The following is a 12,626-nucleotide window of genomic DNA, read 5'->3' as shown; positions in this document are numbered from 1 at the left end:
TGACCAGGTGGGCTTCATACCCAACAGACAGGCAACAGGCAACACGAGGAGAGCTATAGATGTCATAGCTTTTTCCAAAAAACATAATATTCCCATGATGGTGTTGGCCCTAGACACAGAAAAAGCTTTGACAAAAGATTGGTTATACTTAAAAACCACACTAGAGTCATATGGGTGCAGCCACCAGTATCCGATCACTTGCCTGGGTAAAAACTAAGGCATCTTACAGTAAATGCCTCAACATTTCTGTGAGATTCCTAATGGCCCATCGGATTTACAGAGCAGGGGTCCCTGCAGTCCCATTCAGTTTCTCTCCCCCCCCTTCCCTCCTCTCTCCCCCCCCTTCCCTCCTCTCTCCCCCCCTTCCTCCTCTCTCCCGCCTTCCCTCCTTTCTCCCCCCTTCCCTACTCTCTCTTCCACCTTCCCACCTCTCTCCCTCCCCCTCTCTCCCCATCCCCCCACTCTCTCTCCCCATCCCCTCTCTCCTTTCTCTCCCTCCCCCCTTCACCTCTCTCTGCCCCCCCCCCCCACTTCCACCACCAAATATGGAGAGGAGCAAAGAAGCAAATTAATAAAGATGCCTATATTGGCAATGGAAATGTTAAAACAAACAATATTGAATTAAAAACATTTGTGAAGAAAAATAAAAAAATTCTCTCTGCCCCCTCCCCACCTCTCTCTGCTCAGCATATTCTGCCTCTCTCTCTCCCCATTGGTCAGAGCAGGGTCATGTGACCCTGCTCTGCACTCAAAAATCAAACCAAAGTGTCTCTCCAAGCACCAAGCTTGGGAGAGTATACGTGCTCGCGCACGAGCGCGCACGTGCTGCGTGAGCAGGGACGGCAGAATTAATATTGCACGAAGGAACCTTGGTAAGCATTGCGCGCTCAGCGCCAGCGTGGCCGCAGCCTAATACTGGTGGCTGCATCTGTATTGTTTGTAAACAGATGTTCTTTTGAATAATACTATTATTGACTGTTTTGAAATTGACAAATGGGAACTTAAATATTATTTAAAAAATACTATAAAAAAATGTATTAAAATATTTTAATTACACATTTTTTAAAATAAATAAATTATTTCTTAGAGAGAAAATTGTAAGGGGTCCAGGCTTTGGCTGGAACCTGCTGTAACGGTGAGGAAGGGGTTAATACCGGATTTGCTATGCATTACTGTGGTTGCCCTGTCCCAGACGTTTTTGTCCCCCATTTACAAGCCATTCCCTGGCTGCCATTTTAAAAGACAAAATTCATTGCTCGCCATACCCTCTAACCAACACATGATGGCAGTATAAAAACCGGCATTTCAATGAGCGGTAGGTATTTTTATGACGGAGCCTCAAAAGGGGTCTCACAGATTTAGAGTCTCCCTGTCTAAAAGGGTGTCAGTTATGAAAAGACCCAGAAACCCATAAATTATACACGGCCAGCATTCTGAGGTATCACAGATGCCAGTCTATTGACATTTATTGGTCAAAAATCAGACATAGTGGTGCCAAGTTATGGGTGTAGCCCAGGTATGCTAAGTGGCATGAGCGTCAACCTGACCCATGCGCCTGCCCACCGGACAGCCCTTTTGACCGGTCTTATGAACTGTGTGTAACTTGGCAAATCGTGGGGTTTTTTGTTCCCACAAGGAGTATTGGATCCACATGTTAAAGATAGCTTTGGGCAGTCTATAACTGTGGCTCCCCAGGTATCCCCAGTGTGGTTCCTGAATTTTAATCCATGATGTAAAGATGCAAGACTTTGCTCCAGACCAGCAGCAACCAGTCCATGAGTGAAGGGGTTAATAACAACATAACCACAGGATTTAAAAACCAAGGTTGCATTTCTGGCGCTTGCAAGCAAAGGACAATTTCTTTAATTCCAAGGACAATTTATTTTGTTCCCTTATCCCAGTGAGTGTTGTTTTCAGTGTATTCTGCAGATGTCGTGTGTTTGTCTATTGAGGAAATAAATCACAATTTATTTTGCAACTTGTTCTGTTCAATCAAGTACCCAGAAATATAAATGTGTTGATAAAAGTTGGTGTCATCGTGACACCTGCCCTTACCTGGCTGCTGTGGACATTTTGATTACTGGCAGCCTGCTATATTGGCTGCATCTATTCAAGGTGTAAGGATCCGCACTGCGGGTACACCCGCTTCCAGCACCTCCTTACCTTTATTACAGGCCGTTTGGGCTCCCCGGCGGCGTCCCTCGCCACTGGCGGCTACCCCCGCACCTCCAGGTCACGCGCGTCACCCCTACGGGCACGCGCGGACCCAGGCCGCCATTAGTTGGCGCCGGGCACCCGCCTACGCTGACGCAGCGCACGCACCTTGCATGTCTCTGCCCCGTCATCTCCGCCGCCCAGGTTCCTCTTCCCCATCTGACCCTTCCCCTGTCCGTCCCTCTGCTCATCCCCTTGCTCAGACTACTCCCAAACCCTCCAGTACCTCTCTCCTACTCTCCGCCTCCCCTGACGCGGCACACGTACCTTGCACACCCCTGCCCCATCAGCTATGCCCCCCAGGTCCTTCCTCCCTTTCTGTTCCTTCCCTTGTCCGTTCCTCCGCTCCTCCCCTTGCTCAGACCACTCCCAAAGCCTCTGGTAATTCTCTCCTATCTGGGTCTTACTCGGGCCACTCCGCTGTTCCTCCCCTCACTCTGATTGGTCACAAACTCTCACACTCTGCTCTCCTATCAGGTCCTTCTTCGTGCCGCTCCTCCGTTACTCCCCTTCCACTGATTGGTCCCAGCCCCCTATTTAGTCCCCCTTCACCATTTCCTCTTTGCTCTGCATAGCTTTTGTACCTTGGTGCTGTCTGCTGTTGCCTGGCCTCTCTTGTCTTACAGTGTCTGTTCCTGTCCCTGGAAATTCTGCTGACCTCCCTGGATTTAACCTTTTGCTTTGGACTCTACTACGCTGCTCTCTGGAACCCTTTGGACTTCGCTTTGGACTTACTACGCTGCAGACTTCTACAACCCCTGGACACGGCTCACGGACACTCGACTACACTGCTCTCTCCAACCCACGACCCTTGGCTTATGAACTTTACCCTTCTTCGCCGGAGCTGTCAAATACGGTATCATTTCTATTTTTGTTACCCGGACCATCTACGCTACTTCCACACTCCGGCCGTGCCCCCGTTTACTGTTAGGTGTGTGGTATTACTCCTTTCCACCTCAGTCCTTGTGGGCAGGCCGAGCGTTACACAAGGGCAGTGACTTCCAGACCCTGTTTCAGCATTGTATATGTTTCTCTTTGTTCCTGGCCACCCTGGGCTCTAGTTCCTGAGCCTTCTGTGTGGCTTGCCAGTTCCTGTGACTTCCCTGTTCATTTGGAATTCCTGTTGCTGACCCAGACCTCGTTGCCTTCCACCTGCCCTGACCTTTTCCCTATCGCCTGGATTGTGCACCACTGCCACCTGCCCTGACCCTTTACCTGCATACCGACCACGGATACTCTAACAGAACTCTGTCCCTGGGCTCTGGTAGGTTAATTGGCATCCCTACCGCAGCTCTGCTAGCCCGCTTCCTGATCGGAGACGAGCACCATCACAAAAACAAATATATTGATTTCAATGTTCAAATCCCACAATCAAACATATTTAAGATCTGAAATCTAAAATATTCAAACATCTATTTTGAATGTATAAAAAAATAATAATGAAGAGAGAGGGAGGTTTTTAATAGCGTAGAAAGGAGCCTGGGTCTAATTCAATGTTAAGACCTCCAGAAGCAAGTGTTTTAAGGTGGTAAATCCAATAAGATTCCCTTCTTGAAATTTATGTGTCACGGTAGACCAGACCTAATTCACGCCGAATATACTGGGCACTGATTGAACAGTACAAAATGATAAAATAAACTGTAGATTTATTCCCTTTCGGGCAAAAACAACACTGTAACGCAAATTACACTTAAAAATAACACTTACGGTAAAATAACAGGGTGAAGTATTCAAGAATAACACTGGCTAGCAATTCTCCCTTGCTGGATTAGAGTCACGAACCACCAACTATGAACAGCGAACACTCTACAACTCTGGGTTTGGGGCAACCTGCCTCTTTATAGGGTTTGAATTCCCATCACAAACAGGCAAGGAACTCTGGGAGAAAGCAGGGGTGCCCCCTACCCCCTGGCAACACCATGACTATGGCTGAATGGCTGGGCATTGTCTAGCCCATAGGAGGGGTTGATGGCAGATACTTAATGTTATCTGGCCCATCCCCACTCCTTATGGCTCTGCAGCTTGATAATCCTGAATATCTCCAGACAACTTGGCAACAAAGCCACTGGATGCCCTTTGAAGTCAGGGACTCCCAAAGCTCCCAGCTCATCCTCAATGCACATTTATCTGCAGGAACCTCCCCTGATTAAATCAGAGACCCCTCAATACAATTGTAACTCACATGCAAATCCCATTACAAGTCTGCTATCTGAGAAATTAGTACATATAGTCACATAATCCCCTGGACACTTTGCAGGGCTGACTCACAAATTACATCACAGTGCTTACCCATAGATCACAAAACACTTTACCTCATTTGCCTGCTTAACTAGACTTGGGAATTGAATTCACAGGGAATAAAAGTGCTTTGGAATACACATACATAGTACATTAACCCTTTCTCTTCCCACACGAATTAGGGGTAACTAGCCGGGTATAACACCTTTATTACAGGCCAGATTACCACTGATCGTCACAAGCTACTCACCCCTACCACATGCAGCACCTATCACCTGAGATCAGACTCCAAAAGACTGTTCATGGTCCCAAGGCTCAACAAAGTATCCAGCCGCTCCTCCTTCTCTTACCGTGCACCCCAAAACTTGAACAACCGCCAGAGACTCTTACATCTACCACCAATCTAAGTTCTTTCAAATCTAAGGCTGTCACACATTTTAATCTGGTCTGTAACTGTTTCATATGCCCATAATATATATTATCTTTAACTCTGCATGCAATCTCTTGTACTTAATGTATACCCTGCTCATTATGTAACTGTATTTGTAACCATGTATTATTTGTCTTAACTCTGTGCCCAGGACATACTTGAAAATGAGAGGTAACTCTCAATGTATTACTTCCTGGTAAAATATTTTATAAATAAATAAATAAGTATGCGACTCTATTACCTCCCCTCCAATGTACTTTCTATTCCTACACATGAAGTGGTTAGAAACACTGTGTGTTGTTAATTCTATCTTAATGTCATAAATGTGTTCCACCAACCTTTTAACATGTCTACTGGTCCTCCCTACATATTGGAGTCCATACAGACACTCCAATAAGTAGACTAAAAAACTACTTCTACAATTAATAAGTGTCAATTGTGTATTCCTTATTTGTGATTTTTTAATTTGAATGTGTTTCAACTTTTACTGCACTTACTGTACATCCTTTCTGTTTTATGTGCATAGAATACATTTCACACAGAGTATATTTCTTGATAAGCTAAAAAATATTAGTTTGACAAATTCTATGTCTTTCTCTCAGGTAAAAAAATATGTACATAGTTCAGATAATTAAAAATGTAAACTGAGAATATAGTCAAAACGTCTGCAGTTATTTAGATAAATATTTACTAAGTGGTACTAATTCATAAATCACCATCCAGCACTGGAACAAACCATACAACTTGTGAACAACAACAACATGTGAATGTGTCTTATGGAACGGCACCACTGTAAAGTCTGTCACTTAACGTCAGAATGCCGGTACACTGTCTATCCAGATTCCACCCACCGGGAAAGCACCTTGGTCCTACTGACAATGAAGGATTCCCACGTGGGCTAGGACAAAAAGGGTGCCAAAAACACAAACTGACTAATCCTATCCTATTCTACTAGGATGGTAGCATCACTACTCCAGACCACTAGGGGGAGGGGGCACCGAAGAGCTATGCATATATAACTGGGGTACCTCCCATTCACTCTTGCGAACCACTGGCTCTCAGTGGGAGTCAATAGCCTACTACTGTACATTGGTGGTTTCTGTGGGCAATAGGACCTCTGCGAATGCAAGAGGTCTCAAGACTCCCAGAAGATACACAGCAAAACTAGAGCATAACACAGTGCATACACAGTAACAATCCTAGTCTAAAATCACTTGGAGGTTGTCACCAATCAGGCTATGAGGGGAACCCACCCAAGAACAATGTTCTTACACAGGGGCACACTTCCAACCACTCCTGGTAATCACTTACTCACAAAAGGAGTCAGTCCCACTCCAAAGATAAGTGTCTGTATATGCTATACTTCAGCAGTTACTGGGGACAATGGGACTCAAGGCACTGCCAGTGACAGGGTTCTTAGAAAGCACACTAGCAAGTACCACACAATGCAGTATACAACAGAATAACCAAGGACTAAGAACCACATGAGCTAACACTCAGTCACGACAATTGAGCTATTAAACAATATTTAATAAAGAGATACCATACGCAAGGATTAACATAGAATTCAGCAGCGAGCAGCTGTAAAATAATTGGGAGGGTAGTAAAGGTTATTAAAGCTCACAGTATAAGAGAAGTTCAAGTTTGTGTGGATAGGAGGCTGAGAGCAGAGTCAGGAGGTTTCTGCATGGTCCATCATATCCAAAGAGACAGTACAGCAAGTGAATGGCTTCCCCAATTAAATCTAAAAGCCAAAATGCCAGGAAGGGAATTTTAAAGATTCTCTGTCCGATTGTTCCCTATGGGCTTTTTGCACCTATAGGGACATTTGTGGCAGTTGATAATCTTCAGCCACAATCAGGGCATGCCCGCACAGAACAGACATGTAAAAATAAGAGGGAAGGGGTTAAAGATTCCATCACCAGTGGTGCCGCTTTGTCTGAGATCTCAAAATCATCAAAAGCCTCATCTCAGCAGGGGTCTCTCAGCAAATGGCAGCAGCCAGGTACAAGACAGAGGAAACAGTTCAGGGGGCTTTGGTGGATGTGACTAGGGGGAGGGTATACTTTCTAGTAAAAAACTATATCCTATTATAAATACATTTTTACATCTATTTCACTCCAAAATGAAGGTAACAGGCTGGGCATAACCTTTATTTCAGGGCCACTTTAATCAAATAAGGACCTTAATGTCCTGAACTTTCTGAGAGCAAAAATCCAGAACTTTCATAGTGACAGATTTAATGTTATATATTTTCTCTGTGGTGTCGCTGATTTTTAACAAGCTTTGATCTTTGGGTAAAACATTTCCCACATTAGGAGAAATTTGTCTCTTTCGTTTATGAAATCTCTGATGTTTAACAAGATCTGAATTCTGGGAAAAACCTTTCCCACATTCAGAGCAAACAAATGGTTTCTCTCCTGTGTGGATTCTATGATGTTTAACAAGATTTGAGCTGTCGGAAAAACATTTTCCACATTCAGAGCAAACAAATGGCTTCTCTCCTGTGTGAACTCTCTGATGTTTAACAAGATGTGAGTTCTGGGTAAAACATTTCCCACATTCAGAGCACACCAATGGCTTCTCTCTTGTGTGACTTATCTGATGTCTGACAAGTTTTGATCTGTCGGAAAAACATTTCCCACATTCAGCGCACACAAATGGTTTCTCTCCTGTGTGAACTCTCTGATGTATAACAAGATGTGATTTCCGGGTAAAACATTTCCCACATTCAGAGCAAACAAATGACTTCTGTCCGGTGTGAATTCTCTGATCATTAACAAGTTTTGCACTGTCGGAATTTTTTTTCTCCCATTCAGAGGAAACAAATGGTTTCTCGCCTTTGTGAATTATCTGATGACTAACCAGATCTGATTCATGGGAAAAACTTTTCCAACATTCAGAGCACACAAATGGTTTCTCTCCTGTGTGAATTATCTGATGTCTAACCAGATTTGACTTATGGGAAAAACATTTCCCACATTCAGGACAAACAAATGGTTTCTCACCTGTGTGAATTATCTGATGTCTAACGAGATCTGACTTATGGGAAAAACATTTCCCACATTCAGAGCAAACAAATGGTTTCTCACCTGTGTGAATTATCTGATGTCTAACAAGATCTGACTTATGGGAAAAACGTTTCCCACATTCAGAGCAAACACATGGTTTCTCTCCTGTGTGGATTCTCTGATGTTTATCAAGATTTGAGCTGTGAGAAAAGCATTTCCCACATTCAGTGCAAGCAAATGGTTTCTCTCCGGTATGAATTATCTGATGTCTAACAAGTTTTGAGCTGTCAGAAAAACATTTCCCACATTCAGAGCAAACAAATGGTCTCTTTCCTGCGTGAGATTTTTTATGTCTAACAAGATGTGAGTTCTTGGAAAAACATTTCCCACATTTAGAGCAAGAAAATTGTTTTTCTGCTCTGTGAATTCTCTGATGTCTAAAAAGAAATGATTTACTAGAGAAGTGTTTCCCACATTCACAAGGAAACATTTTCACTCCCACGTGAATTGACTGATGTTGAAAAAGATTAGAGTTACTAGTAAAGCATTTCTGACATTCAGAGCACTTATACAGCCTTTCTGTATTGTGTGTTCTTTGGTGAATTGTATAAGCTGATTTATTATTAAAGTCTTCACCACATTTGCTGCATTTATACTTCATTACTGACACGTTCTTGTGAAATTTCTGGGCATTAGCGTTTCCTTTGTCCCACTTCTTAATATGAGTAGATACATATTCAGTCCCTGTATGTTCTCTTGGTGTATAAATGTGGGAGGGTGTGGGATTTTCTTCTTCACGTGACTCTGATTCCTCAGCCATAATTCTCACAGCTTCTCTCTGTCTCTTACTTGGGTTATTTTGCCTCAAGTCATTTGCTCCTTGATCACTTTTAACAACCCGGTTCTCTTCATTAACACAATCTTCTGAGCAAAGAGGGGTGTGCCCTCCTGCAGGTGTACTTCTGCTCAGGGATTTATCTGTGGGAAATAAATGTACGGCTACAAAATAAGTTAATTAATAGCATAAAGATAATTTAACATTTTTGGTTTAAAATTTAAATTAGTATAAAACTTGTCCCAAATAGTAAATGGAATGTACTGTAAGCTCTTTAGCTACTTTTAGTAATGTGGCAAAATTAAAAGCAACTTAGGGGTTAGTTTACTTTTATATAGCTATTTTATGCAAATCTATTGCAATAAGTTAAAATAACTGAAATGTTCTAGTCTTTCCTTAAAAAGTAGGTTAAGTTATCCAAGCTAAAAAAAAAAAAATCACAGATGTACTGTATAACTGACCCTCAGACATGGCACCCTGAAGTCCACATCAAATACCAGGGACCAGAGTAAATGCCAAACAGAATGGATGTCCTGGCTCCTTGTGGTGGGAATCAGACAAGAATGTATACTGCGAGAGAACCCCTGACAATGCATTTGTGTGGTATAAATGACACTGGAGCTAAACCTTTCAGAAAACTGAATGAATATTTATATTGTTTTGTATGTTCAAATCCTGATATAAATGGGCATTTACGAGTAGTTCAATACCTCCTTTTTCATCGTATTCCCCTACATGTGACATAGTGGTAAAAGGTACCACTGTCTGGTATGTGGAATGAAACCAGGATTAGTCTGGTGACATTGGGGGGAAAGATTAGAGAAACCCATACAGTTATTGAGATCCTTTAATCCTTTTGGGATTATAGGATATTGGGACCCTCTAATCATCTAAGGATCCTCCTAATCTGGACACAAGAGATTGGAAAGAAGCATTTTTCTGTGTGCTATCTCAGTAGAAGGGAGCAATACCTCTTACCAATGTGTCTGATGCCCCTAAGAACATGTTACATGTACAAGTGGATGTAGAAGACTTGGACAATGACTCAAACTCAGATAAAGATGTCACAAGTCAGAATTAAAGGGAGAAAGGGGAACAGTTGACATTCCATGATCTTGGAAATATTATTTTCTGAGTGTTTCTCAGCAGGGGTTTAGCACAATGTGGGGAACAGTGTGAGGATCAAAAGGATGAGGATCAGGGCAGTTGTGTGTGGGCTGGGTAATTTCATGCATTCTGATTGGCTGCTGCTTGGAAATGCTGTCAATAAGGAGGTTGTGTCAGGAGCATGTGATTATCTTGGATATAACACTCGAGTCGTGCCAAAGGTGACTGTCATGGTAGATCAGATCTTCACACTGGGATCAAGGCACCAGACAGGATAAAGCAGTTCAATAAAGAGGATTTATTGTGACCGGAGCCAGTAAACGGCACAAGATCACAAACAGAGCTTACACTCACCATACAGAAATAAAAGAGATCTGATTGCTTGCTGCTTTTTGAAGAAGAAAAGAGAGCATCATGGTGTATATATGTTTTAATATTTTTATTCACTTGACCTTATCAGTAATTATTCACCATTGTGACACTTTTGTCATATTGTTGCACTAATTGCACTTCATAGCGCTCCCCATTACTTTTATTTCTGTATGCTTATGGACCTAGAGGTAGTTCCTATTGGGTTTTAGAGCATCTTCTTATTTATTCAACTTTTCACTAGCGGCGGGTTATTTTCCTCACTTCATACAACACTCACCATAACAGGGAATACTTAGGAGCCAGGCCCCACTTCCAAGGCCTACCTGGGATTTTCTTCAACTCCTGTGGAGGTAGAGACCACCCAGACCTCTCTAGTGTGATTCAGGGCTAAGCACTTTCAAATTCTCTTGATTAAAAGTCCTGCTCTCTGCTGCTTCTCTGGCAACGGAGAGTCCCACAGCACAGAAACACTTTTAATTCTCCCGCTCAGTAAGACTCCCAGGCTCATTTTCAGGTGTGTCTGGCACAGCCTTGAAGAACACCACTTAGTTCATCTCTACACTAGGATAAGTTCGAGACCTGAAACGCTGATCGGGTTCCCCTTACATAGATTCCATGCTGCCATAGGAAATCATGGTAGACGGGGTGGCGACTAATCATGGCGCGGATGCTGCAGAAGAACCATTGAGGATGAAAGGGCTCATTTGCATTGGCCAATCAGCACTGGCAAAGGCGAGTTAAAGGGCTTAAGGGAAATACGAACAAGCCAATAGGAGCTGCACCAAACAGTGGGATCTCAGCAATGGCCTCCCCAGTCAGCAGGATATCCCCCCGCTGGGATCAGTGCTGCAATGTCTGGAGGAAGCTTTTGAGCAAATGACCACCAGCCTGATCTCTGCCCACAGCCACTCTCCCTTTATTCCCTACACCTTTTCCCCCTCCCCCCCCCCATCTTCCAGTAACAGCAATAGCTAGTTCTCCAGATATCTTTGAAAACCAAAGCTATTTCACATTTTAATCTGGTCTGTAACTGTTACATACGCCTATCTTATACTATATTAGTGAAAGCACTGTATGTTTGCCTGCCTGGATGTCCGATGTCCCTAGGGGAAATCTCATTGGTCCCTTGGGCCGCCCGCCCCCGCACACCTCTCATTGGCCTGAGGCGGAGTGACGGGCCACACACACACACACACACACACACACACACACACACACACACACACACACACACACACACACAACACAGCAGCTCTATACACACACACACACACACACACACACACACACAACACAGCAGCTCTATACACACACACACACACAACACAGCAGCTCTATACACACACACACAACACAGCAGCTCTATACACATACACACACAACACAGCAGCTCTATACACACACACACACACACACACACACACACACACACACACACACACACACAACACAGCAGCTCTATACACACACACACACAACACAGCAGCTCTATACACACACACACACCCCCTCTGTCCGCCCCCCCCCATCACGTGCGCCGCCCTGCACTGGCTCGGACGGGAAGCGCGGCCCTCCTACCCCCAGCCGCTCCCCTTACCTCCCCGGCGCTACCCACCCGCTCAGGTAAGTCACTGTGCGTCCCGCCTCTGCCCCAGGCCCACTGCGCGTCCCGCCTCAGCCTCAGGCCCACTGCGCGTCCCGCCTCAGCCTCAGGCCCACTGCGCGTCCCGCCTCAGCCTCAGGCCCACTGCGCATCCCGCCTCAGCCTCAGGCCCCACTGCGCATGCCGCCTCAGCCTCAGGCCCACACAGGGCGCTTCCTACCGCCGCTCAGCCGGACGCCACATCGAGCGGGCGCCGGGGGGGGAGGGGAGCGCGAGTCTCAGGCCCACACAGGGCGCTTCCTGCCGCCGCCTGCACGCCTCACTCAGCAGGAAGGAACATCGGGGGACCAAGCGGGTGCCGGGGGGGGGGGGAGCGCGAGTCACGGGGAACGGGGGGGGGGGAGGGACGAGCCGCGAGTCACGGGGAACGGGGGGGGGGGGGACGAGCCGCGAGTCACAGGGAAAGGGGGGGGGGAGTCACGGGGAACAGGGGGGGGGGGGCAGCAGCCGAACCAGCAGGGGGGACGGACGCACGGAGGGGGGGGGGGGGGAAATGCCCATACATAAATTATGACAATACATATGCCCACTGCTTTCCACCCACTCCCCTTTCCCCCCCCCCCACTCCCCTTTCCCCCCCCCACTCCCCTTTCCCCCCCCCCCACCTCCCCTTTCCCCCCCCCCCCCACTCCCCTTTCCCCCCCCCCCCCCACTCCCCTTCCCCCCCCCCCCCCCCCCACTCCCCTTTCCCGTCCCCTGCTCCCCTTTCCCCCGCTCCCCTTTCCCCCCGTCCCCCTTTCCCCCCGCTCCCCTTTC

At 45.7% G+C, this 12,626-nt stretch overlaps 1 protein-coding gene across 1 annotated transcript in view; it reads right to left on the bottom strand.

Annotated features, from left to right (window-relative positions):
• Positions 1–591: 591 nt before the first annotated feature.
• LOC142465303 (uncharacterized) overlaps positions 592–12,626 on the bottom strand; it is a 39,007-nt gene continuing 26,972 nt past the window's right edge. The window contains exon 5 of the mRNA XM_075569335.1: positions 592–8,871. Within this exon, the coding sequence (XP_075425450.1) occupies positions 7,055–8,871 (1,817 nt within the window). The 3' untranslated portion in view covers positions 592–7,054. The remainder of the gene's footprint in view (positions 8,872–12,626) is intronic.

Source organism: Ascaphus truei, chromosome 13 (genome assembly GCF_040206685.1).
Source record: "Ascaphus truei isolate aAscTru1 chromosome 13, aAscTru1.hap1, whole genome shotgun sequence".
In the NCBI taxonomy this organism is placed as follows: Eukaryota; Metazoa; Chordata; class Amphibia; order Anura; family Ascaphidae; genus Ascaphus; species Ascaphus truei.
The sequence above is the reverse complement of the archived record's forward strand: the minus strand, read 5'-3'. Positions and strand labels throughout refer to the sequence as shown.